Below are 26911 nucleotides of genomic sequence, written 5' to 3' on the forward strand. Positions count from 1 at the left end.
GGTACTGTCAAGTATCTCAAGTGAAGGCAGCTTATTTTATAATTCACAAGGTTAGGTAGTTACAATCCCAGCGCCCTTCAGACCATATTTATTGCTGGCATTTAAGCCTGTGTCGCATTAACAACACTAGAATAAATTTAAAAAAAAAAAAAAAAGTATCTACAGCTTCCATAGGTCCCTCTTCTCCTTCTTGCTCCGCAAACACCTGGGTGCTTTGCTCCCCCCCGCCCCCCCAGTTTGCTGCCGAGAGCAGCCCCAGGGCTGCAGGTCGGCACCAGCCCCATTTCCCCCACTGCGTTTGTTCAGCCTCCGGCAGAGCTCGGCGGGGGCCGCTGGCACCGGCGGTGGCGCGCAGCACCGCGCCCGCCCGGGGCAGCTGCAGCCGCCGGTACCGCCCGTAAAGCGGCCTCCGTTGCTTCATAAACGGGCGTGCACGCTTATGAAACGTCTCTTATATACAAATGGTTATTTATATAAATACGTGTATGTGTATACTTACATATATACATGTTCCCATGTATATACATGTATATATACACACTCACAAGCTAACACACACCGGCGCTTTCTCCTTAAAGGCAGCAACACAGCTTAACCTCAACACGCAAACAACTGCAGCAGATAATACAATATCTTCCTCCAAATTTCCAGAGGAAAAAAATATATGTATTTTTTTTTTTTAGCAACGGAGACCTATTTTTTTTTTGCTTCCGATCTGTCTGTAGATGTACGGCACCAACCAAATGCGCACGGGTCTGTGTGTGCACACACAGCCGTGCAGAACTCGCATCGACTTGGCTGCTCTCCCCTGTACTTTAACCATAATCATAATCATAATAAGGGGGAGCTGCCGGGCTACCAGGAGGTGTCCCAGTCAACCCCTGGTTTGCCCGGCACACACGGAGAGAAAATACCTTTACTACAACCCCTCTGCTCTGCTCTGTGCTTTGCAACGGAGGCGGCTGCGCAAGGGTCGGATCCACGCTGCCTCCCTGCCTGCGGAAAGCCTCGCATTTATTTCACTTGTTTTAACTATATTATTTGATAGAATAGGAATAATGTTAATGGCATTATGCGCTCCGTGGCTGCCTTTGCCCACCAGCATCTCAGGGCTGGCTCTGTGCGCAGGGCGGTTTGATGGATGCTCCGGCAGGCAGCCCGGGGGAGGGGGGGACGCACAGCCCCACGGCCCCCCTCCTCTCCACCCCCGGGGACCTGGGGACAGCAGCAGGGATGCAGCAGCCTCAGTGCAAACGGCTCCGGGGGGGCTGAGGCTGGGGGTCACCCCCCGCCCCGGGGTGATGTGCCCGGGAGGGGGACCGCACAGCCGGTGCGCATCCCCGCCTCCCGCCGCCGCCTGCCCGGGCAGGGTTTGGCCGTATCCCATTAAAGCCCGTAGCCAGCTCTGCAATCCCCCCACGCCCCCAGCACCCTCCCACGCACCGGGGACACCCGAGGGACGGCCTGAGAAGTTGTGCCGAGGTCCGTCCCCACGCCGCCCGCCAGCAGCGCGGCCGCCGCTGCCGTGATTTATTAGCGGCGGGTCCCTCTCTCCATCCCCATCTCTCCCCGACGGGGGGGGGAAAAAAAAAAAAAAAAATAACGATGGAAACGAAAGAAACTCGCGGGTGGCCTCAGAAATCCCTCAGACCGCAAAAACCCCCAAACCCGAGGGCGGAGGGGACGCCGGGGCAGCGTTTGGGGGGGACGCGCTCCTCCGGCGCACCCCGCGCCCAACCCCGCCAGGCACCGAGCTGGCAAAACACCCTCTTCTTTGGGATTTTGGTTTTGTGGTTTTTTTGTTTTTTTTTTTTTCCCCTTTTAAGGGGAAGGGACCATCCCCCGCGGAGGGGCAGGTGCTGCAGAACGGGTGCCGCGGCAATGCGGGTGGGAAGCCGGAGCACAAAGGCGGGCCGGGCCCCCGGTACCGGAGCCCGCACCAAACGCCCGCCCCGGGGAAAGCACCAACTCGGGGACTCCTTAAAAAAGACTTTCTGCGGGGAGGAAACCTCATTCCTTCACATGCAAAAAAACCCCTCCGATTCATTTCTCTGCAGCGTGCAAACGACTTTCCCAGCGGCGATTAATCAACCCCCCCCCAGCCCCTTGGCCAGAGGCTGGCGGCACCCGGGCACGATTCCCACAGGCTTTGGCAGAAGTTTTTACTTCGGTGAGATTTGCAAAACAATATTCATAAATAATATTCGGAATTACGGTTTTAACAATCCCGTCTGCAAAGCCGGAGCTGTCAGGGGGAGATTCCCCCAGGCTCGGCTCCCCAAAATCTTGCTGAAGTGGATGCTGCAAGACACAGTCCCTGCTGAAACAAGGAGGCCGGGCAGTGGTTAAACAGAGAGGAAAATCTGCGATTTAATGGCGATTAGAAATGAAAATGTCAAGTATTTTCCTCGCACGCAGGATGAAATATCGAGGTGCTGCTGGGGGGTGACCCCGGCGCAGGCGGCGGGGCCGAATTCCCCCCGGGAAGGTATTCCCTGCCCAGGGGCCGTACCCTGCCGCCCCGGGAGCCCCGCACACGCGTGCCCGGTGCGGGATCGGGCCCCGGACGGGCCACGCCGCGAAAGCCGGTGGCCCGGAGCGGGCAGCGGCCGCAGGGCTCGGCGCCGGAGCAGCGGGGGAATTGCAGAGCCGCGGCAACTTTGACAGCCGCCCACCCTCACGTGTTTTGTCCCTGCCACCGATCTTTGCGCTGAAATTAATAAAATAATAATAATAATAATAATAATAATAATAATCATCCTAGCTCGTTGGATTATTTCCCGATAATTCCTGATATACAGCAGTTAGTAGAGAAATGGCAATGTCACGGGCAAGGGAGTTTGGTGGCACCCAGAAGGGCCAAACTGGGGAGTTTTGCTGGGGCGATTGCCGCTCCGGGGTGATTTAGGCACCTTAAATTTCTCCTTAAACCAGCGGGGCTTCGGGGCCATGGAAGGGACCCTGCGGCCGGGAACCGGAGGCGTTATTTGCTCGCAGGGGGACGGTCAGGATTCGGCCGTGGAGGGACCCTCGCCACCCCTGCACCCTCCCGCCGGGGATTATTCTTCCCTTCTGCTGCGGTAAAATACGGTTAAACGTGCCCGGCCGGCCCCCCCGGAGCCGGGCAACCGGACCTACATGGGGGATGAGGGGGACAGCCCCCCCAAAGCAGGACGGGGACCCGCCCCCAGGCGCGGCGGGCAGGGGCAGCGGCTTCACCCCCCGCAGAAAGACCCGCGGAAAACGAATTCGAGGCGGCCGGGGGGGCCGGGGGCCGGTGCGGGGCACGGGACGGCGGGGAAGGCTCCGGGGGGCAGCGGCGAGCGGGGGGAAGGGAGCAAAGCCCGGCCCGGAGCGGGCAGGCGGCCGGGGTGCGCACCCCCCCGCCATGTGTCCCCCGAAATGCGGCCAGGCCCCCCGACACAGCTGCCCGCCCCGGCCGGGCTCTCCCGGGGCTCGGGGCCGCCTCGCCCCCCCCGGCGGGGCTCCCTCCCCTCAACTTTCCGGGTGCCCCGGGGAGGGCAGAGCATCGCCCGGCTCCCCCCGGCGGGCTCCCCCCTCCTCCGGGCCCGCAGGGACGCCCCGGTTCTCGGGAACCGTTTGCAAACGGAGAGGGAAAATAAATAATAATAATAAATAATAATTAAAATAAAATAAAATAAAAATAAAAATAATAATAATAATAATACCCGCGCAGCCCCGGCGCGGGCCGCCCGCCCGAGCAGCCCCGGGGCCGGGCCGGGGCCGCCCCCGCGGCGGCTCCGCGCGTCCATCGGGGGGTGCGGGCACAGGGGCTCCCCCCGCCCGGGGCTCGGCCCTGCAGAGGCGGGGAGGCCGAGGGCCCCGGCGGCTCACACCCGGCCGCCGGCGTGCGCGCCCCGCTGAAACACGCTCGGGTCCGTACCCCCGTGGGGTCCGTACACCCGTGGGTACCCACACATCCGCGCGTGCGTGGGGGCATGCACCCCCGCGACACGCTCGCACACACCTCCGCAGCACGCGCGAGCGCGGGCTCCCGCACGAACACGCTACCTGTAGCGGCGGAGCCTCCACGGGCACGGAGGGAGAGGGGGGATTTTTGGACCGACGCAGACACGGCGGCACCGCTCCCGGGCCGCGCCGAGCCGAGCCGGGCTCCCCGTCCCGATAACACGCACGCACGCCCGCGGGTCCCATCCCACCGCCGCCGTTCGCCCGTGAGGCGCTGCCTGTCGCGACAAACGATATAAGCGGGGGGTCGTGCGCTGCGGGCCGGGGGGGCGCGGGGGCGGGCGGGGGCCGGGGCACCACACGCACACACGCTCACACGCACTTGCACGCCCACGTCCGCTTGCACACGCACTTGCACACGCGCGGCCGGAGCCGCCGCCGCGCCGACCTCCCCGTCGGGGCCGGGCCCGCACCGCTCCGCACGGCTCCCGCCGCTGCCCGCCCGGCCCGGGGCACCGCTCTCCCTTCCGCACCCTCCTGGTTTTTACGTCTGTTCACGCTGCGAGACACGGGGGAAAAATAAAGGGGAGGAAAAAATCAAGCCCGGGCGGGAGCGGGAGGCACCTGCCCAGCCCGCAGGGCGCTGCCCCTCCAGCCCTGCCCGCCCTGCCCCGCCGGCCCGGGGCCGCCTTTGCGGCAGGGAGCGAAGGAGGGAGAAGAGAAAAGCGTCCTTACGTTGCACCGGCACACCGAGGATCTCGGGAAGCCCCTTGACAGCCCCTTCGGCAGCGAGCGCGGAGCTTTGCATCATTTTATTGGCCCGGGGGCGGCGGAGGGGAGAGAAGAGGGGAGGGAGAGATGCGGCCCGGGCCGGCGGAGCCCCGCGGCGGGAGGCAGCGCCGGGTCCCGCGGGCGGTGCCGGTGCCGGTGCCGGTGCCGGTGCCGGCCCGGGCGCGGCGCCGCAGCTGTGCCCGCCAGCGCCGCCCGCCTCCCATTCATTCACCCTGCGGGGAGCGCGCCTGACGTCACCGCCCGCAGGGGGGCGGGGGCGGGACGGGCCGCCCGCGGCCAATCGCCGCCCGCCCCGCGCCGGCCGGGGCGGGGCCTGACGGCGGGGGAGGCGGGGCTTGCGGGCCGGAGGCGGGGCCTGCGGGGAAGGGGCGGGGGCTAGGGGCGCCCCGCGGCCGCGGAGCGCACCGGGGCCAGGCCCGGCCCCCAGCGTCTGGCGCTGTCGCGACATAGTGCTGTCGCCACCGAGGGCGCTGTGCGGTGCCAGGGAGCTCTGTCCGACGGTGCCACGGGTGGGAGAGAGCAAAGAGCCAAAGGCCCCAGGCTCTGCTGTGGGGGCTCAGGGACCTTCTCCCGCTCCACGGGGCTCCCTGTGCCGGGCACACGGCCCCAGCCCTGTCCCTCTCGCCGCCGGGAACGGGGGCTCAGCTGGGCGGGCACCTTCCCCGGCTCCGGCAGACACCGGCGCATCGCCATCCCCTTGCCGCCACGCCAACACGAGTGATGTCCCAGTGGCTGGTGACCCCCATGGGCAGCCCCACCGCCGGGCACGGCAGCAGCAAGCTCTGCTTCGGCAGGGTGCTGTAATGCAGCCGTGCCCCGGGGCCCATCCCAACGGTGGCTCCCCCAGGGACACATCTGGGCATGGAAAGAGCCAACCCAACTCAGCAGTGCTGCAGCACGCCCAGCCCGACAGCCCACCGGCTGCTTGGCACAAGGGTGGCGATGCCAGAGTCACAGGGCAAAGGGCTCCGCCGGACTATGGCTTCCAGAAGGATCCTCACCAGGCTTTGCTGAAGGAAAATCCTGGGGCAACCCAGCCCATGGCACCAGAGCAAAACCGATGCATCAAGAGGTGGCAAAGGGCTGAGCAAGGAAGCTCACCGAAACGCAGCTGAAGTTAGCTGGCGTGGGTGCCTCGAGCATTGCCCTTCCCGACGCTCACCACGTCACTGGCTTGGGGACAATGGTGCCAAACGGCCCCGATGTGCTGTGATGTCCCGCTCTGCCCAGCTAACGCGGGCTTAGAGCGCTGAGCCTGCCCCGGCAAGGTGAGACCTCCGAGGTGGCACGCGTGGCATGTCCCTCCTCGCTGGGAGGGGAGGGAAGGACGCTCAGCGCAGCCGCCCTCGGCTCATGTGTGCCCTTTCCGTGCCTTCGTTTCCACGCTGAAATGCAAACTAGGAAGAGGCTTTTCCCACCTGAAAAAACCTGAACCGGCCCCTCAGGAAATGTGCGGGTGGGATACGGCAGCAATTGGAAAAACAATGTTGTTTAAAAATAAAAGTAATAAAACCTAAGAAATGTATTAAATCTGATGATTCCTTAGGAAAAAATGGTAGTTTTTCAGTGAGTTTCTAGTTTTTAACTTCAAAGCTTCATTTTATCAGCAAAACCCTGGTCGGCTTGTCTCGCACCACTGGGCAGAGACCAGTGCGCACTCATTGCAGGAGTGAGCCCCCCACCGCAGTCCACCGAGCCCCAAAATCGGCTTCCCACCACGGGGGAGGTGAATCCTATCCCCTCCCCTTCTCCCCTAAATCAAGCTCTGGCTCTTAAGTGCATTAAGCGCATCCAGGCCCCGCCGCCCCCGGCCACCTGCGCTCCCCAGCCCCTTGGGGCCGGGGCCGCCGTCCCCCCCGCGCAGTCCCCAGCCGGCCGGCCATGCCGGAGCACAACTCCCAGCCCGGGGACACAGAAAGGCAGGTCCCTAAGGCAGATTTACCGGAGAAGTTTAGCCGGACATGCAGACAGGCGGACAGACAGACACCACCCCATGGCCTCCCTGTCCCACCGCTTTGCATTTCCAACCTGTTTCCCTAATTATTCCACTGTTGCTGGGAGTCATCTCAGTCTCCCCTCTCCGGCACGCTCTGATTTATCTCTCAGCTGGGCTAACAGCTCCCCCCACCCCCTTCTCCTCAGGGAATTCAATTTTCGTTCATTTTTCTGCTTTGCCAGATTGATCCAGCCCCCTCTGCCCAGCTCCGGATCACTCATGGCAGCGGCCAGCGGGCAAAGGGAGTCAGGCAGCACCAAGCCTTCGCCTCGGGGGAGCATCGTGCTGCCGCGGGAGCTGCCACCACAAGTGTCCGCTAAAAAAAAAACCCACCCAGCATCTTCCTCCCTGTTCTCTCTCAGCTTGCCACATCTTCCCAGTAGAGCCTTCATCCCTTCCCCACTGTTGCAGTGTTGTTTTGTCCCCCTCCATCCTTCCTGCTGTCCATCTGTTCCTTGTGTTGGTGGGTTTTTGGTCTCTTTGGGGGTTTTTTTTGGTTTCTTTTGAGTTTGCTTTCCCCAGCACACCCTGGCACCCTGGAGTGCAGGCAGGAGAGGATGGTCGAGGTGGGCACGAGCTACTGGCCCAGCAAACCTGCTTTGTGCCACCCAAGATGCTCCAGGTCCTGGCGGTGCCCGAGGAGGGGGAGTTATATGTGATGGGTGTGAAATCCTCCCCCCCCGCCAGGCTTTCTCCTCCTCCCAAAGCTAAAACAGGGCTAAGGATCAGTGGCGATCAGCCTGCAAAAGGGTGGAAGTCACAATTTTCAGAGGGTTGTATTTCCAGGGCAGTTTGGGGGGAGCTCTGGCTCTGCACAGATGCCCTGCTCCCTGCTCCCCATCACCTGAACCCCCTCTGGCCCTGCAGCCGGATGAAGACACCAGCAGCGCAACGCGATGATGCAAAACCTGCAGACAAGTGGGGATGGAGCTCCCACACCTTCCCTGCCGGTATTAATTAAAAATAAAAAAGCAGATAAATCCTAGAGCCTTCACCAAGACCCGGACTCAGCCTCCCCTCATGTGCCCCCAGCCCCGGGCACAGGGGAACTGGGGACACCGAGGGCAGTGTGTCACCGATGGGGACGTCAGTGCATCGCTCTCCGGTACAACAGGGGTGTTTCAAGGTGGAATTGGGGATGCAAGGAAAACCCACGCTTGGCCGGTGCCTGGGGGGGTGTGAGTGCAGCCGCATCCCCCATCAGCAAAGCCTGAGTGGGTTTGGAGGCACTAGGGAGCCAAGCCGACAGCAGGACTTCATACCACCCATGCAGTGAGTTTGCCAGGTCTCAGCCAGCTCCCAGAGTCCCCCCGTGTGATGAAACCAGCTCCCCCAGCCGGAGGGGGGGGACATCCTTACGGGGCCAAAGCTGCCATAGCCACCCTTTGGCATGAGGCCACCTCCCCTTGGGGCAGCACCAGCTGTAGCACCCCGAGCCCCCATGTGCACAGCCCACCAGCAGCCCCCACTGCACCCCACTAATTACCCCACTAATTACCCCTGACCCCATCCCACATACACCCCTGTTGCCAGGGGTGGCCTGGAGTGAGGACGAGCACGGCAAGACCCAGGTACTCACCAGCAGCCAGAGAAAGCCTCTCCCCTCGCAGGCACTGCCGAAAGTGGCGTTGCTAATTGTAATTGAAAATTAATCGACGCTAAGCAAACCCTTGGTGATTTTATGGCCCGAGCGTGGGTGGAGGGGGGATGCCGGTGGAGAAAGGCTCTTGCCCGCACCGAGGAGGGAAAGGGAAGAGGGGTGAGGCAGGAGGGAGCGAGTGTCGAAGGGGTGGGAAGGTGGCTGGGTGTGCGGGGGGCCGGCCACCGGCCTCGCAGAAAATTAAATTGCACTTGAGGGTAAATTGTATTAGGGAATAGCAGCCGCCTCACGCCAGCCTGCGGCCATTTGGGTAATTAGCCCTGGGGACGCCCCGGCTCGCAGCAGTGCTGGGAAGGGGTAACCCTCATTGGGGAGGGCACCTCAGGGGGCTTGGAGTGGGGCCCCCCAGGACAGCCCATCCCTCCCGTGAGCGTGGCCATGGCACAGCGCGATGCTACGCCTGTGCCAGGGCTCGGGTCTGTCCCAAAGTCACCATCCTGGGGGGGACGGCGTGGGGGACACTCCCCCGCAGCAGCCCCCTGCCTGCACCGCTGCCTGCACCGGCCCCTTTGTGCCCTGCACCGGGGCTCCCCAGGTGCTGTCGGAGGACATCCCAGTGCCACAGCCCAGGAGAGCTGGGGCCGGGAGGATTGGGACTGCACCAAACAGGATTACGGAAAGTCTATTTACGGGACTCTCTTTTTCCTGCGTGCACGGCAGCTTTAGCTCCCCGGCCCTGTAAATCTCCCCGGCGGGCCTGTCGGGGGTGCTTATCTGGGCAGCCCTGCCCGCGGCTGCCCGCTGACCCCCTTCTGGCAGCTGCCCCCTCCCCTGCCCCAGCACCCACCTCCCCAGCCCTAATCCCCTGCACCCTCCTTCTGCAACCCCCCAATGCACCCCCCTAATACATCCCGCAGCCTGTCCCCAGCTTCGGCAGCCCCCCAGAGATATTTTGGGGTGGGGGGTAACCTCGGGCAGCCCTTCATCACGAGCTCTCGGTCCCACGCAGGGGAGCAGCTGGCGGGGAGGGGGTGAAGGGGGGGGGTTATTGATGTTGGGGATAAACCCCCCAGGGAAATCAAGGAGAAGGAGGCAGCAGGGCCACAGCGATGAGACCTTCCCCATCCATCACCTGGTGGTGGGCAGGACCGGCACCCGGCTGGGGGGACGCAGCCCCCCTCTGTGCCGGGGTGAGGCCACCAAGGAGCTGGCAAAGGGACATGGCCAAGGCCAAGTGAGCCAGGGGTGGCAGGGGTGCCAGCCCCACAACCCGGGGAGGTGTGACCATGCACAGACACCAAAGAAGATGGAAAGAGGGAGCAAGAAAATTTATTTCAAGGGTAGGTGATGGAGGAAGGGCCGGAGGAGCCAGAGCTCCTGGTGCCTGGGCAGCAGCAGAGCCGGCCACCCTCCTTCCCCATCCCGCCGGCCATCGCCTCCCACCTGAGCAAAGTGAAGATATCAAGAAAAAGGCTCCAAATGGGATTGACACCCCTCCTCCCCCTTAATAAAGTTTATTATCAGCCGGGCTCTAATCCTTTTAAATCCCTCGTGCGGGGGGAAGGGCCGGGATTAAGGGAGGGCAGCATAATCCCAATGAATTTGTTACAGGGGGATTTAGACAGCGCCGGGAGAGCAGATGGCCCTGGCCCCAGCTCTGGAAAACAACCATTTTCCTTAATGATTCCTAACAAGGATAAAAGGGCAGAGAGAATCAGGGACAGGCGCAGGGGGCCCGCACCCGCAGAGGTCCTGGTCCCCGGGGGGGATGCGGGGATGCTCGTGTGTCTCTGCCTGCCCCGGACCATGGGCACGGCCGGCACCGAATTGCAGCTGCATGGCTTGTGCCAGGTTTTTTTCAGCAGTTTCCCAGCCCCTCCAGGCTCCCTCCCCATCGCCCTGCTTGAGGACAAACCACAAGCCATCCCAACCATGGGGACACGCTGGGTGTATGGGGGGCAGCTGGCCAACGGGTGCATCCAGAAGCAAAAAGCAGGAGAAAATGTACAATAATAACTAAAAATATTTAAAGTATTTAAACCAAGGCAGTGGGGTGATGGGGGAGGCCAGAGTAGGGACAGCTGGTTGTGGGGGGACATCAGGGAGGGGAGGTGCTGCCCCGGTGTGCCTGCGTGGCAGGGACCAGCCGACACAGGGGGGCTGGCGTCGGCAAAAATAATTTATTCCACTAAGACAAGCAGAGAGCGAGCAACAGCGCAGGGAGGGGGCAAGGTGGGGGGGCCTCAGTCCACGTCTCAAAGGCGGGGACACACAAAATGCAGCTAAACCCACAACTGCCATCCCCTGCCCACCAGTGCCTGATTTTTGGGGGGCTAACCCCCCTCCCCCAGCCCCACTAGTGGTTTGACCCCAAAGATCTGCTGCCCAGCATGGGACTGGGCTTCCCAGTTTGAAACCAGCCCAGCGCCAGGGAGCTCCTGAGGGCAGCTGGGTGCCGAGACACAAACCACTGTCAGCGTCCCAGCTCCCGTGCACCCAAAAACATGGCACCGCAACCTGAGAGGGGGATGCCCCGACACCTCCTTCCCCCCAAAAAGAGCCCTCCACCCTCCGGCCCCCACCCTGGGTGAGGCGACTGCTCTGAGCGGGGCAACTCTTGCCGGTGGACAAAACACGGTCCCAGGGGTGCCCCGGCGCAGCAGCCCACCCACCCTGGGGGCAGCCCCTGGCCCCCCGCAACCGCTCTCAGGCCACAGGGAAGCCGGGGCGGCCTTTGCGGGTGCGGGTGCGGAGGCGGAAGAAGGTGTACATCCCCAGGAGGCACATGGAGGAGAGGAAGTAGAGGGCGACGCAGAGGCTGATGTCCAGGCGGGAGAAGCCCAAGCCGAGCACCCGCAGCCAGGGGCTCCTCCGCACGCCCTCCCCAGCCTCCTCCTTCTCCTCCCGGACCAGGACACCGGGAGCCCGCTGGCGCTCCCGGCCCACCACATCCCGGGGCAGGGCGATGGTGTCCCGCTTGCTGAGCCGCCGGCGTCGGCCAGCTGCCTCTCGCAGCGCCTGGCTCTTGAAGTGCTGCTCGCTGAAGGAGTCCAGGTCCACGATGTCCTCGCCCACCTCCCGCAGCTTGGAGTTCAGCCGCACAATGCTGGGGCGCCGCGGCTCGGGGGAGCCCAGTCGCCCTGGAGCTCTCATCTCATCCTCCGTCTCCTTTTCCTCCTCTTCCTCCTCCTCCCTCTCCTCTCGCAGTCCCTCGGTGCCCAGCCTGGTGCCCGTCCCCTCCCTGGCGATGGGGATGGGGTCAGCCTCAGCATAATCCGAGTAGATGTTGGCCGGGGAGAAGTGCGCCTTGAGGAAGGTGAGCACGGCTGGCTCGTCCCAGGCGTGCACCCCCCGCTCCTCCTTGTGGCACTGGGGACACATGTCTGGCGGAGGCCACTGCAGCTTGGGGAACTTGGGGTCCTCTGTGTCACCTCCTGCAGGGACCGGAGCCAGCGAGGGGGTTAGAGGGGACAAGTGACGCAGCCCTCCCCCTATACTGGTATAAACACCATGGGGCATCCAGCAGCTGGGGATGGTGATGGGGACAGGGATGGGGACATTTGGAGGAGCCGTCTCAGGAGGAAGGGTCCTCCGAGGGCACACGGCGGCTTTGGAAAGCTCCCTGTGGGGAGCGTGTAAGATCCAACTGCATCTCCGGGGCAGTCTGATGCTGCGTGACCAGCTGCTGTCCCCTGTGATGGGGGACGATGACAACGGGATGTCCCCACCACTGCATGCTAATGCAGCCATTTGTTGGCTCCATCCAGGAGGGGGGATGCTCCTCCACCTCACCTCCCCTTTGCCCTTGAGAAGCCACCCTGGCTCCCCTCCCCGTGGCCCCCCTTACCCGCCAGGCGTGCGTTGACCTCGTTGTGGTGGGACCAGAGCCAGAGCACGGCCTCCTCCCGGCCCGCCACCTGGTCCATGGACTCGGCCGCCATGGCCTCAAAGTGCTGGGCGCACTCCCGGCAGCCGAAGAAGTGCCGGACATAGCAGCGCATGGTGTTCAGCACCTCCAGCGGCAGCTCTGGACAGGGGGGAACGGGAGGGCGAGTTCGGACCCCACAGTGCCACCGCCATGGTCCCACGGCCAAAGTGGCAGCCCCACACCCCGACTCTGCGGCTCTTGCCCTCCCCGCAGACCTGCCTCAGGGCGAGACAAGCCTTTGCCTGCACGCAGCATCCCTGCCCGTGCCACAGCCCACCCAGACACCCCCTCCCCGAGCCCTGAATCCCCCCGGGGACACCGAAACCTTTGTCGGGGCCGCTCTGGGCAGCCTGGACAGTCAGCAGGTGGAAGACGGTCCAGAGCCCGCAGGGGTAGCCGCGGAAGTGGGGTTCACTGCCCTGGCAGCCCACCCAGGTCACGTTGGTGGGGAGCACGGCAGGGTGGGAGGCCTGGAAAACAGACAGACACAGCACGATGGAGCTGGCAGATAATGCAGGGTGGGGGGAAAGGGGCAGGGGTGAGGAGAGGAGAGCAGGGCCCGGGGTCTCTGTGGGTGCCTTACATCTCTGTTATTCTTCGTGGCCTCCTTCAAGGCGCTGCGGGGCAGCTCAGGCTCCGTCCAGTTCCTCAGCCAGCCGTCCAGGGACTGCAGGTAGGTCTGCACGCAGGGGCGCCCGGGGAAGTACTGCAGAGGGGAGACAGGGGTGAGGAAACCCAGACCCCACCCTGGGAGCAGTGAGGCAGCCCACCGGCACCCCCGGCTCACCGCAACGGGCACGGGGCAGCACCAGCATCCTCCGTGGCAGCACGTGCCGGGAGGGCAGAGCGGTCCCGGTGAGGTTTCAGTGCCCGGCCCTGAGGGGCTGGGGGCCGCGGCGTGTCCCCCCCACAGCGGCGAGGCCCCTGCGTGCGTGTTCAGGCTCCGAACCTCGGCCCCATCTGAGGGAGGCAAAAAGCCACTCTGACCATAAGTCAGTGCAAAGCCGATTAGCAGCAGCACTTTAAAACCACAGGCGCTCCGGGGAGAGGGGGCAGCCCGCCAGCGCACGCCACTGATGGATGGACAGACAGAGGGTCGGACCCACAGGGAGGATGAGACCAGCAGCACACAGGATAAGTGTCAGGGAAGCGGAAGGAAGGAGCGTTTTGCTAAGCCTGAGCTGTTCTCCCCGGGCCTGCGGGAAACTGCACAGAAAGTCCCAAAGTTGCAAGGGAATTCATCTGTGACCTGACGTTTCTGCTGCAAAACGCAGTCCCCCCCTGCTCCTTCAACAGGAGGTTTTGCTGCGCGATTCCCTGCTCTCCAGGCACCGCTTCTTTCCACGTTAGAATTTCCCCCCCGCTCCTTGCCTTAAATATCTCTTGGGAATGCAACAGTTAAGGCTGGGACCTGCTGGCTGAGCCTGAGACCGGCCGGGCTGGCAGCAATCCTGGGGACGCTGCTCCGTCCCGTGGATGAGTGCAGCAATGGCAGCACCAGCTCGGCATCCTTGGGGAAGCACCGGCACCCACCAATCGCCCCAGTGCCTCCTGCCCGCGGCGGGGACACAGATTTTCCTCCTTGCCGGGTCCAGCGCTATGGCTCATCCTTGGGCACCGAAGGGAAGGTTTGCAGGAAGAATTAAAAGCTCATCAAATAAAACCACTGCTGCTCCCCAGCACCCCGGTGAGCTTGTACCCTTGGCCAGGGAGCTGGTAGGATTTATTTCCCTAACCCTGTGGTTCTCATTAAAGGGAGAAATCGTGAGGGCGATAGCTGGGGGCAAGCAGAGGAAGAACCACATGAAGCTCTGAGTTGAGGACTTCAGACTCATTGCACCAGTGGCTCACTTTGGAGCTCTTTGCTGGGAGAGAGCCGGCAGGGGTGGGAGAAGGGGGTGTCTTGCACATCAGCGAGGGCTACGCAAAGTCCAAACTGAGAGCGAGACCTAGGGTGACAAAGGAGGGAGCGCAGAAGGCAGGCATGGCCGGGTGAAGGTCTGCCAAGGAGCCCGGGCTGCGACAGGGATGGGGATGGGGACAGGACTCCTGCAACCCCGGTGATGGAAACCTCAGCCAAACGCACCACTCCATCGCACCAGGAAATTAAACTGCCCTTCTTCTGCTGGCTCAAAGCTCCCACACACTTCAATTTCACCAAGTCCAACAGAGAAGAAAAAAGGAGACCTTAAATTAGGCTCTTCCAGAGCCTGACTCAGAGCAGGAGTCCCTTTCCTGGACTATCAAAGGAGCCCGCAGAGATCAGCTCCCTAAGCCAAGCATCCAAGTCAGGCGATCAGAGTTACAAACCCTTCTGATCATCTCTGCCACCCCAGCGGGTGACAGCGTCTCTTTTGAAAAGAACTGCTACCTTGACACGACACCTCCTGCAAGCACTGAGCCTGCTCTGCCCACCGACACCTGCACTCCAGGTCTTGTCTGAAACTCTCCGGCACCTGCTTTCAGCTGCTGGCTCCCGCTTTCAGCTGCCAGCTCCCATCGGGATTGAGCTGGGTTTGGAGCTCCGTGGGGATGGCCCTGCGCCAAGCACTGGGATGCAGGGCTCGCGTCAGAGACCGCCACGCTCCGCTACCTGCAAGCGCTGGGACACGGCCTGCATCCTGCGTTTGCATTTCACCTTAGAAATCGCTATGGAGAGGCATGGAGGGTTCCTCTGTTGCCACCGTAAACTCCTCACCTTCACCAGTGTGGCCACGTAGCACTTGAAGGCGGCCAGCTGGGCTCCCGACAGTGCGGCGGCGCGGGCAGCCTCCACCCGCAGCGAGTAGTGCAGCGTGGACTCCAGGTCAGCCATGTACACCTTAGAGCTGGGGAGGGTAGCGCAACATGATGGTCCATTAGCCCTTTAATCCGCACCCCCAGGGACCCAGCCACAATTCGGGGTTTTTCCCAGGGGAACGGCACGGTCCCAGCCTGTTGCCCACCCATGGCCATGGCACCTCCTCCATGCACCAGCCCTGGCCTCCCACAGCCCCAAAATGATGAAGGGGGGGAGGGTCTGACCGGTTGGCATGCTTCGGCTGGGACACATTGGTCTCGTTGGAAGTGCTGATGGTTGTGTTCAGCTTGTAGGAGCCGCGGGTGACGCCCGAGAGCGTGCGCAGGTAGTAGGTGTAGAAGGAGCGCGCCTCCACGTGCCTGCAAGGAAGGAGAAGCCATGAGCAAGACTCTCTTCCCTCCCAAACAGGCCCTGGCCCCAAGGAGGAAGCAAAGGGGATCAAAGGCTTAGCCAGACTGGCAACTTGGACCTGGAAAATGAGTACAGGGGGGTCTGTACTCTCCACCTGCCCCGGCAGCGGGTATCCTGGCACACAACCTGGAGCACAGCTGAGCCCCAGGCAGCTACGCCGTGCCACCTCCAGGCAGATATGGCGGAGCGATGGCAAGGTCACAAGCCATTTTCCCTTTTGCCAGCTCCAGGCAGGGCTGGCAGCCCCGTTCAGTGCCCACCAGCAGCCCCCTGCTCCCCACCAGCCTGCCCGACCCAGCCACTGGCTAATGAGCTTTCCCACAATTAGAAAGGAGAGCTGATAGGGCACAAGCCTGGCACCCCGCCGGAGTCCCCAGACCCACCCCCCTGTGCCCCGCACTCACACGGGCAGGCGGGAGAAGGAGCCGTTGCGGAGGAGCAGGTAGCCAGAGGGGAAGGTGGTGACGCCGAACTTCTCCACAAGCTCCTTCTCACTGCTCAGCACCCTCCTCACCGCCACGTTCTCGTACTGCAGCATGTCCAGCACCACCTGCAAGCCCAGCAGTCCCCGTGTCAGGCAGAGGGCATGATGGGACCCGCAGCCCCAGCGGGGATGCAGCAGGGCTATTTAGCACCCTGTAAAGCACTTCACGCCTGCAAAGCGGCATGCAAGCTGACCAGTGAGGCTGCTGGGAGAGGACTTCCCTGCCAAAGGTGCTCAGGAATTGTCTGGCACCCGGGACATGGGCTTCAAAAGAAATGGGGGATAAATGCAGCTGTACCCACCTCTCTGCCCACAAAGGAATCGCTCTTCTCGAAGATCAGTGCCAGGTACTGGTCCTTGTTCCTCTGGAAGAAGCTGCGAACCTCCTCCGTGCTGCAAGAGAGAAGTGAAGGGCAGTGGGTGCCTCAGCATCATCCAGATGCTCTGCCCTCCGGCCCAAAAGGAGCTCGGCCCTTGGCCCCAGGGATTTGGCAGGGGACACTGGTGCGGGCTCAGCCCCACCAAGCGGGCAATTCCTCCCCACTGAAGTTTCCAGCCTGATTTTCTGCTCTGGTTCACAGGCTTTGAGAAAACCTGCCAGGGTCAGCCAAGGGGGCAGAAAACAAAGCACGGGCAGGGCAGGGCAGGAGGGAGCTGCGTGCTCACCCAGGGGAAAAAACAGCAATGAATTTGAACCAGGGCTGCTGTTTTTTTGGCTAGGACACAGAGGCACCAGAGACCTGAAGCATGTGGCTGGCTCCACTATCGCTTTGGGAAAGCCAAATGCTCCGCAATCCCGGGACAGCGGAGCAACTGCCTGCGTCTGGCAAAGACGAGTCAGATCCCAACAGATTTGTACCGAATCAAGAAAACCCTTTCTCGGGGCAGGAAAAAGCTGCTAACGGCAGCAGCCTCACTCAGCATGGCATGGCACTGCCACGTCCCTGGCCTAGGCGCCGCTTGCTCTAATTAAGGCTGATGAGCAGGTTTGTTAGGAGATGCAACAACATGGCCCATCTCATCCGGGCCACGTAAATGGGTCTAGCCTGGCCAGGTCATCTGTGTCTCCCTAGGTCGTGGGTGATGCAGTGGCTGCTCCATGCTCATTTTTGGCTCAGGATTTCCCCACAAACCCGCTCTCCATGGGATGAAGGCCATCAGAGCCACCCCCCATCACGCCACCCCTACCTTGCCGGCTCCAGCGGAGGACAAGCAGGCGGCCAGGCGGCCTGGCTCTGCTCAAGGTTGGTGATGATGGTATGGCGCAGGTCCTCGACGGTGGCACTGGGATCTGCAGGGGGACAGGATGCCATGGGGTCAGTCCTGGGGAAGCTGGTCCCATGGGCTGAGCCGAGGGGACCCGCTCTGAGCTGCCCCCAAGCCCAGGGCGCCCAAAGCATGGGGGGTGCGGGCAGCAGGGCTGTTCACACCAGGGGTAAAAAAACCCTGTGGCTCTGAATACTCACTGGTAATCCTTATCCCATCCTCTGCCTTCTTGCTAAAAGCTCTGAAGAACTGAAAGGGAAAAAAAAAGGGGAAATGGGAGCAAGAGTGTTTGGAGTGGGACTGCAGCCCAGCAGGCAGAGGCTCCCCCCAGACCGGCTCTGCCTCTGTTTCCCCACGACGTTACAGCACGCCAACCAACACCAGCCACTGCAGAGGGAGCTCCTGGCCGTGTCCCCGTCCTGCGGGGCATCCCCAGAGGGGAGGGATGCTGGCGTGGGCTGGGTGCCATGTCCAGCCAAGGGCTGAGTGCTGGCATGAAGCAGGGCAGGCATCTCCAGGGGACCCAGGGAGGCAGCTGGGACCTTCCCAGTCCTGCAAACTGCTGCCTCCCTGCTCCAGAGCTCTCACAAAGCAGAATGGGATTTTTCCCCACTCCTGGCCTCCCGCAGTGGCTCCAGTGCCCACGGTACAGCCAGAGCAGCTAAACCAGGTTGCGTCAGACAGGTGTTTGCTTTGCAGGCTGGGCTGGGAGTGCGGGCTGTTTGCAAAAGGTGTTTGGCGGGGACAGGGGATGCGAAGCAAGTGACTTCTTGGTACTGCCACATCAGCATGCCTCCCTGCCCCGGGAAACGTTTCAGTCAATGTCCCACGGGCAGTGGGTGCTTGGTGAGACCCCAGGGCAGGGCTGGGGCACAAGCCAACCTGCCTGGCAAACCCCCAGATCTGACCCCACCTTGGGCTGAGCCCGTAAGCCGGGACTGAGGACATGTCTGACGAAACCCTTATCCTCCTGCCATTCCGTCTCAAGGTGACTCTAGCTTTCGCTGCCTGCACCTGGAGTGCTTTGGCTTTATTGCTTGTGTTGGAGCGAGGCTCTGGTTGCAGTGGGAAATGCTGCAAAACGGCAGTATTGATACAGCTAAGGGGCCAGGCGCAGGCCCAGGAGGAGGGATAGCACCTCACCAGCTGCCACAGGAGGCTCGCAGTTGAGCCCCATGCAGCCTCCCGCAGCAGCCCTGAGCCTGCAAACGCTCTCTGCCTTCCAGCAGCCTTTCCCAGGCATTTCCAATTCAGGTTTCAGACTCTCCCCTGCCCTAGGAAAGATCCAGCCTTTACATTTCACCATGAAGCAGCATTTTGGTTTTCCCGCTCCTTGTTGCTACATCACCCAGCAGTTACACTGGCTGCAGCCCGGCCGCAGCTAGGTTTTGGGGAGGGGTGAAACAGCTCCAACCCGCAAAGCCCCAAAGGGAATATTTTGGTGCAATATCGCTGTCGATATGATTGAGCAAGAGAGGGACAGACCAAAAGGCAAAGCGCAGGGAAGTCAGAGCACTAGCAAGTGCCTGGCACACACAGACCTTACCTTCAGCGTGGGGAAGCCAGTTATCCCAAAATCGGCGCACACTTGCTGGTTGGCCTCGTCGGCGCAGTCGATGGCCGCCAGCATCACTGCAGGCCTCCACTCTGCGGGGACAGAGGATGCAGTCAGCACAGCTCAGCCCCTCTGTGGCCCCGAAAACCGTCCCGCTCCCCACAACTGCTGCGGAGATAGCAGGGATCTCCCGCTGTGCCAGCGGCATGGCTCCTCCCAGCCCCGAAATCACGGCTTGCTCCTTGCAGGGGACCAACTGATGGTTTCCAAGCCCCAAATACCCAAAGCCATGGTCCATGCTGGTGTTTGGCACCCTCATTTTCGGGCAGCAGGAGCACAGGGAAAGCCATGTAAGGCGGCACCAGACTTTGTATGCCCTGCCCTCGCCGGCGTCAGAGTGCAGGCAGCTCTGCCCGCGGCTGCCTGCCTGTCTGGTTCTGCCTGCCCAGCCTCTGCCCCAGCGGGAAGAGGCCTCCGGGAGAAGGGGAGGGATGGCTAACCACGGCTGGAGGAGAGCAAGGAATACGGGCTCCAGCTCGTCTCACCCCAGACCAAGGACGTGGTCAATAATCGAGAGGGAACAACCCAAAAACAGTAGCTGGGGCACTGCGGCAGAGCCTGCCCAGGTGCCGAGCATCCGCTCCCCCTCTGGGACTCTCCACCACCACCTCCCCAGGGAGGACCACCGGGTCCCTGGGGTAAAACAGAGATGAAGAAAAGGGGGCACGAAAACATTTCAAGCAGCGGACTCTGAAAGCGAGCAGCAAAATAGAGATAAAAGCTCTGAAATGGCTTCTTTTTAGCATAAAGGACACAAGCTGAAGAATGTCCAGCCTCTCCTTTGAGCAGGACAGGAACGGACGCAGCGCCAGAGCACGGGTGGAGCCCAGGCCACCCTAGGCAGGAGCCTGCCAGAGATGGGAACCTGCTGGGACCATCCTGTGTCGCAGGTGATGGGGCAGGCGAGCCGCTTCCCACTGCCCCAGCACCAGCGGCACAGGAGGGCCAGGGCCAAGCCCTGCTGCAGGGAGCCAGGCACGTTCCTGGACTCATCAGCACGTGGAGCCCGTGGGTCACCTGGCATTGGCATCCTCCCCGTCCAGCCTACTCCCGTGAAAATCCACCCGTGGGAACGGCAGCAAGGATGCCAAGCGGCACGGGGGTGGCTTCCCCGCCCTGCCTCTGTGGGCACCCCATCCGCGGTCCAACCTCTGGAGCAGGGAACCCTGGGGGGACCCGGTTTTGGAGAGGGGCCAGGAGAGCCGGCGTTCCCCCGCAGGGCCCGGGCGCGCACCCCATTCCTCACATCCTGCCCCATTGGGGAGCGCTGACGGCATCCCCTGGGAGGGATGGCATCCCCTCGGAGGGACGGGACGCCTGCCCCGGCCGGTGCCCTGACTCACCCGGCAGCGACTGCGCTGTATCAATTAGCGCAATAACAGGGAGAAGCCGTGCGCGCCGCGGGATGCCGGGGGGAGGCAGGACGAGCCCCGGCGGGACGAGGGGCCCGGCAGCGGGACGTGCGGGTCCCCAAGCGGGGCTGGGCACCAGCCAGGCCAGGCGCCAAGGTCAAAGCCGGGAACAAACCAGCTGGGATCAGTGCCCAATCGCAGTGCCCTGCCAGCCTCTCCCTACAGGCACCGGGGAGGAGCAGGGCTGAGGGAGGGTCTGGGGGGGCAGTGGGACCCCCCGTACCCGGGGCAGGCTCAGCCTGAGCTTCTCCCAGCCAAAGGGGCTCTAGGGATGCTGCTAAGCCGGGCCTGGCCATTGCAGGGGGTACCCTGGGCATCGTGGGGGGGGGGCCTGGGCCTTCCCACCAGGCCGACACTCCAGGGAGGCCGAGGCAGGGATGCAGGAGGATTTAGGGGTGCTGATGGAGGGCAGGGCAGAGGGGATGGAGCGGCGCTGATGGGGAGGGTGCAGAGGGGACGCAGGGGTGCTGACGGGGCGGAGGATGCGGGGCCAAGGATGCAGGGAGGATTCAAGGGTGCTGATGGAGAGGAGGATGATGGGACAAGGACGCAGGAGGGATTCAGGAGTGCTGATGGGGGGCAAGGGCACAGGGAGGATTTAGGGGTGCTGACAGGAGAACAGACAGGGACATGGGGGATATTTAAGGGTGCTGATGAGGACACAGGGGCAGAGACACGGGGGATTAAACCGGGTGCTGATGGGAGGAGACAGAGATAGGGATGCAGGGGGGAGAAACAAGGTGAAGGACACAGGGAGGGTTTGGAGGTGCTGATGGGGCGGGCAGGGATGCAGGGAAGGGGGGGAAGCGGGGCGGCCGGGCCGGGGACTCACCGCGGATGTCGTGGGCCAGGGCCCGCCATGTGGGCGCGAAGTGGACGCAGTGACCGCACCAGGAGGCGAAGAACTCGACGGCCCAGGCGCTGGGGGAGCCCAGCAGCCGCCCCTCCGCCCCCGCCCCCAGCAGCTCCAAAGGGTCAGAGGCCGAGTACAGCCCGCGGGGCCGCGCCGCCGGCAGCGCCAGCGCCAGCACCAGGACCGCCGCCGGCCACCGGCGCCCCCCGCCGCCGCCCCCGCCGCCCTGCGCCCGCCGCCGCCGCCACATCGCCCGCCAGGCCGCCCGCCGCCGCCCGCCGCCTTTAGGGCCGCCAGCACGCCCCGCCCACCGGGGGCGGGGCCGGGGGCGGGGCCAACCCGGCCCGCATCGCAGCGCCCCCTGTGGGCGCGCAGCGGCGCACGCCGCAGCACCCCTGCGCCCCCCCCTCGACGCCCCCACATCATGGGGGTGCCCCGAGTACCCCCCCCCGCCCCTGCCCCACCTCAGGCAGCACGCTGGGCAAGGGGGCGAGGCGCAGCGGTACCCTCCCGCGAGGGGACGGGCAGCATAAAATGATAACGTTCTGATAGAGCGAGGAAAGGCGAAGGCGGCTGATTCAGGCCCGAAACCCGCGGTGCCGCCATTACGGTCATCCCTGAGGGGAGCCGCCGGCCTGAGGGCAGCGCCCTGGTCGGACGCCCTGACGTCAGCCGGTGTCACCGGGCAGCGCCTGCCAGGACACCCCATGGGACGGGTACCCCGGCAACCCGGCTGCCCTCGCCCTGACGCTGCCAGGGATGCACAACGAGGCTACCCAACGAGGCTCCAAAATCCAGCCCCTCCGCCCCAAAAAAGCAGCTCTCCATCCCAGGCAGCCCTGCACCTGGCCACAGCCTCCCCGCCAGCCCGGCCGTGCCATCGCTCACGCACGCACCCACGTCACCGGCTCCCAGACGGAAGGTGCCCGTTGCCCGGTGCCCCAGGGCGGAGACAGGCAGCGCCGGGGCGGACGTGGCCCTGAAATCCAGCCCTCCGCTCCCTCCCCAGCCCCTGAGGCCAGGGGGCCCACCAGCACCGGGGCTGCCCGTCACCGTTGCGGGGTGGTTGCTGGCTCTGTCCCCAAGACGGCCATTAGCCGTGCTGGGCCCCACCTAGGTATTTTAGGCAGACTTGCCATGCTAGAAAAACAAGCCTGCCAGAGCCAAGCCTTGCCGTGGCCAGGGAGGGCAGGGGCCCCCACATGGAGCAGGGCTCTGGGAGAGCTATGGGGCTCCCCGAGACAGCCCGGCTGCGGGGCACAGAGCCTGTGGGACACGACCCTCGCGGGATTGCGGCCACACATCCTCTGCGAGTCCAGGCTGATGCAAACGGGGCAGAAGATGGTTTGTTCCAGCCCTGCCAGCTGTAATTAAATGCTTAAGGGATTATCACACCTTGCTGTCCAACTAAGAGGGAGCGAGGTACAGCCCAACCCATGCATGGCTGCTCTGAAAGGTGGTCCCTGGCTATTGCCAGAGGCCTTGCCACAACTCGTCTTTATCCAGCTAGCGGTTAAAAGACAAAAATCCCTGTGCTTAGGGATGTCATCACCGTTATTTTACCCTGGGCTAAAGTCCTTATTTTAAGGGCTCGTCAGCTTGATTAGGTTATCACAGTGAAGGAGAGGTGCTCCTCACCAGCGTAATCGCCGGCATCCTCCCCGTCCAGCACACCCCTCCCTTCCAGGGAGCCTGAATTCCTTGAATCCTTTTTTAGATGTAAAAGCAGCATCTATAACCCGAAGGCAGATGGGCAAGAGCCCGCAGCCCGGGGCTCCGGCTCCTTTTGAGGTGAGCCACGCCATTGCTCATCCCCCGAAGCCCTGGGGTGGGGATGCTCCTGCTTCCGGCTGCCCGAGGACCCTACTGCCAGCCTGGCACGTCCCATCGCCACCACTGCCCGGGGAACAGCCTCCTTCACTGGCAGGGTGTGGGGCTTTCCAGGCACAGACTTGCCCAAATCGCCTTTTTTCCTTTTAACCCTGCTCCAAAGCAAGAGACAAGGCTTTTCTTCCGCCTCGAACTGGGAAGAGCTGGATTTTCATTGCAGAATGCCCTGAGACAGGGCATGGAAAGCCAAAGATGAAGCAGAGATTTTGAAACAACCCGTTTTAAGATGGATTTGAAAATACTAAGATGAATTAAAAAAAAAAAAAAATAATCAAGAAGCAGTAGAAGTCTGGGGAGGTTTTTGGAAGTGCTCTCCCAGCGCTGCCTGCCTTTTGTCCTCTCTTGCTTTGCACCCCCTCGCTGCTAGCAGACCCTGCGGGCAGCAAAGCACAAGGGATGGGTGCTGGGTGACCCTGGATGCCCAGCTGCTGAGCCCCCAGACAGCCCTAAAGCCCAGCTTTAGGCTCTCGTGGCACATTTAGGAGTCTATGTTGTTTTCAGCTGTGCTGCACAGCAAAGCTTTCAGTGCCCAGCTCAGCATCCTTAACTTTGGGAAGAGATGTGCTTCACTTCCCCACAGCAAGGCCATGGGCTAAGGACCACCGCAGCAGTTCCCGTGCTGCACAAGTCCCTGTGCAGCAGCTCAGTGGTGGCTTTAGTTCATTAAGCTCATCAGCTCTCAAATCTCCTTTCCCAGACTAACAGCCAGCAGGAATCTCCTTGAAGTCAATGAGGCGTGGGCAACACCAACAGGCTGAGAGCCTCAAAGGCCGCTAAGGTCTCACCAAAATCATTTGAGCCCTGCAGAACTTGTTTCATGCACCCAAAATGGATCATTTTCACAGACACAAAGAGCTACTCTGATCGCCTCTGTGCTGGGTTAGAGAGGAGACGAGGAAACAGCAGTTGGGTTTTTATGTATTTAGCCCTTGAAGTGCTGGAAAGAACTACTGAACATGCTTCAGAAATTGGGGAAAGGTTTCTACTGTCCATTGTTAAAAGCATGAATCTGGCTGCAAAACACCAACAGCTCAAAATGGCCGGGTAAGCTGACCCAGGACCTTCTCACTTCCCTTTAGTTGTGAAGGTTTGGGGACAGGGAGATCCTGAAATGGACTTTCTTCCTTGAAAATTAAAGAACACGTTCCTACCTAATTGTGTGATTCCAGGAACTGACTCCAAGAAAAACACGCAACCAATGCAAGACTCATGATACAATCATGGCAACCCCGTCACCCGGCCCTGGCATTTTGGAGGCCATTCAGAGAAGTTTGCATCCAATTCCCCTGTGAGCACCTCGGAAATACCAGTTGCAGAGGAGGCTCTGTAGGTTTCCTCTCTCTCCAGCCTTCACGAGACGGACTGACAAACTCTGTGAAGCCCTTCTTGATCTGGAGCATAGCACTGCTTAAAGTGTGGTCCTTCTCTAAATAAAAGAAAAAGCCCCATTTCCCCAATTAGCATCTCCAAACAGCCTCAGAGAGCGAGTGAAAATTGTGCCACCTGTCACCTCCCAGCCGGCTGAAGTCAGCTGGGACACACCAGTCCAGGTGGCACTTTTCCACTGGTGGCACGAGTCACACCTCCGCTGAGACATGGTTTCAGACAAGACCTTTGGCAGCACCTGCACGATAAACCTGCCAGCTTCCGTGGCTTTGCCGAGGCAGGGAATAACGCATGGAGTGGATGTGAACCCCGACTGCTTCCCACACACTGCGTCGGCTCTGCCGGGCTCACACCTGTGAAGACCAGGAAGGCCCCGTGTAGCCCCCGCTGGTAGCTGGGAATTGCCGACTATGCGAGACAGGCTCGGTCGGATACAGTAGATTTCTACCTTTCAAGCCCAACCGGCCTGTAATAACAATAGACGTAAAAGAAAATCCGGGGTGCATTCTCAGGATGTGATGAATGTGTTCACATAGTTTGTGCCTGCAGAGAGACTACAGCAGTACCAGCCCCTTTCTGCTATTCACCCTCTGCTGATTCATCCCTGCTCGAAAGAACAGCAGCAATGCTGCCCTTGCTCTTTTCGGAGGGACCTGGGGGGACCGGGAGGAACTGGTGCCGCCTTTGGTATGTCTGGGTGGGAAACGTTTTACCTGCAAATTTAAGATCTACTTAAAGTCATAAATCATCCCCATGACCCAGGATGCACAGAGCAGATGTTTTCCACTCCAGCTCATCTGCCCAGCTTCCAGGAGCAGATCGGATGAGGCCACACCACCCAGATTTGCCACATCATTACTTGGCAGCTGGTTTAATTGCAGCGCATGAAACTCAGAATACCACACGGATGACAATGGAGCACTCCTCTCTTGCTGTGGCAGTAGTTCTGCAACATAAGCAAGCTCTCACCTACCAAGGACTGGTGTGCCCAATCTCAGGTTCACCAAGCAGCACTGCCTCCATCACCTCTGCAGAGCAACGCAGCAGGACACAGACACTGGACCAGGCTCCTTGACAAGCTCCTCAAGCCAAGCAACTCGAAGGGTAGGATCCCCCTGCAGCCTCCTTTATTTTGCTAGAAGATAATAAAATCTCTGGGACACCTCCCAGAACTGGTGTTAATTCCACCTCCAGCAAAGGCACAGACAAAATCCTAGTTCGAGTCAGCCTAGATTTCACGGGGCGGTGACAGACAAGTCAGCCTGCAAGAGGAAGCCACCTGAAACCGGGGAGGGAATGCAGCCCAAGGGACACAGCAGGTCTTGCACGGCTGGAGCAAAGGGCTGGAAAACTAGAGCCAAGAGAAACATTCAGAGTAGGAATCAACCAGACCTGCTCCAGGCCATCCTCACACAGCACGCTTCACAGGCAAAAGGCAGCATCTTCCCTCAAACATCTCCCCCACTATGCCCCACTCCTGCCCAACCCTCACCTTCCCGAATGGAGCTGCTGCCCCCCCAACAGCTCTGTTCTCCTCCTTTTCCCCAAATTTCTGCTGGATCTTACTGGGGAAGAGGCAGAAAGGCACAGGGCTGGGGCCACAGGTTTTGCTCGCTCCAGTTACCAGACCTCGCAGGGTGCCTTTCCCTCCCCGGCAGGACCCGCATCCCAGAGCGTGCCCTATGCTTTCAAACTCCATTACATCTCATCTGCATTCCTGCCCACCAACGGCCCGTGCTCCAGGCTCCGGGCTGGGTGCCAGCAGCCCGGCAGCCCCCCTCTCCTTCCTGCCCGCTGAAGAGAGCTGCCGGCGTTCAGCAGCTCCCCACCGGCTCCTTTTCTTCTCAGGGCTGTGTTAATGAGAGCTTGCCCATGGCAGAAGCCCTTGTGCAAGGCAGGCCGCAGCGATGTCTGGAGCAGAGTTAACACTTCAAGTGCTCCAGTGCTCTGCCAGGCATTTTAGGACATGGGATAGCTGCAGCCGGCACCACCTCGCTAGGGAGGCACCTGGGAGAGGGTGGCACCCGGGAAGGGAGGCACCTAAGAGTCCCACTGAATCCAGCCTGCTGTCGGGAAGGCGGCTGCCTGCCATTGCCCAACCCAGGAGTTTCACCAGGTCCACGGGTGAAATGGCTGTTGAACGCAACTGGGCTCCGAGGGCTCTGGGAAGAGTTGCACAAACACCAGCGTAGAAAGTCAGTGCCAAAGTGAAGCAACATAGACTTGCAAATGAGGAAGTTTGAGCCTTCATCAAGCTGATTACTGGGCATCCTTGGCAAGGACAGCAGTAGCAATGCAGCAGTTTGCTGTGTCACTCACCAGAGCACCGTGGCAGCGTTCCCACTGCTCGAGCCGTTTTAAAGGGAAGCCAGTTCTTTAGCCAGAGAAGCACAGATCAATTTTTTCAACGTGAAATGCACTTTAAGCCACTTCCAGGGATGGATGCTGATGGCTGCAAGTAGATCACTGTCCGAAAATACAGGACTCACGGAGCAAAATCGCTGCAGGGCGAGGAAAGCAGTGACACAGATGCTCTCCTGCTGCTCGG

General features: G+C 61.5%; 2 protein-coding genes across 2 annotated transcripts in view; both read right to left on the reverse strand.

Annotated features, from left to right (window-relative positions):
• LHX4 (LIM homeobox 4) overlaps positions 1-4929 on the reverse strand; it is a gene marked incomplete at its 3' end in the record, with an annotated part of 11709 nt that extends 6780 nt beyond the window's left edge. Inside the window, exon 1 of the mRNA XM_082314585.1 lies at positions 4666-4929. Within this exon, the coding sequence (XP_082170711.1) occupies positions 4666-4741 (76 nt within the window). The 5' untranslated portion in view covers positions 4742-4929. The remainder of the gene's footprint in view (positions 1-4665) is intronic.
• Positions 4930-10426: 5497 nt separating this feature from the next.
• QSOX1 (quiescin sulfhydryl oxidase 1) lies at positions 10427-24356 on the reverse strand. Its single transcript, XM_082313214.1, has 12 exons — positions 24274-24356; positions 18754-18854; positions 17408-17456; positions 17130-17232; positions 16244-16334; positions 15862-16007; positions 15271-15405; positions 14945-15074; positions 12830-12952; positions 12572-12716; positions 12166-12345; positions 10427-11752 (listed from the first exon to the last, which is right to left on the reverse strand). The coding sequence occupies exons 2-12, from the start codon at positions 18835-18837 to the stop codon at positions 11025-11027; spliced, it is 1914 nt and encodes a 637-aa protein (XP_082169340.1). The 5' UTR covers positions 18838-18854; positions 24274-24356; the 3' UTR covers positions 10427-11024.
• Positions 24357-26911: the final 2555 nt, after the last annotated feature.

This window comes from Platalea leucorodia, assembly GCF_965183815.1.
Source record: "Platalea leucorodia genome assembly, chromosome: 5".
Classification (NCBI taxonomy): domain Eukaryota; kingdom Metazoa; phylum Chordata; class Aves; order Pelecaniformes; family Threskiornithidae; genus Platalea; species Platalea leucorodia.

What these genes read in the sequence shown, in the direction of transcription:
- QSOX1 (XM_082313214.1), bottom strand. Translation starts at nt 18,837, where the DNA reads ATGCTGGCGGCCATCGACTGCGCCGACGAGGCCAACCAGCAAGTGTGC. An exon ending in GGATGGGATAAGGATTACCA is followed by an intron (nt 17,233 to 17,407) that starts GTGAGTATTCAG and finishes GTCCCCCTGCAG; the next exon opens with ATCCCAGTGCCACCGTCGAG. An exon ending in GGTCAACGCACGCCTGGCGG is followed by an intron (nt 11,753 to 12,165) that starts GTAAGGGGGGCC and finishes CGGTCCCTGCAG; the next exon opens with GAGGTGACACAGAGGACCCC.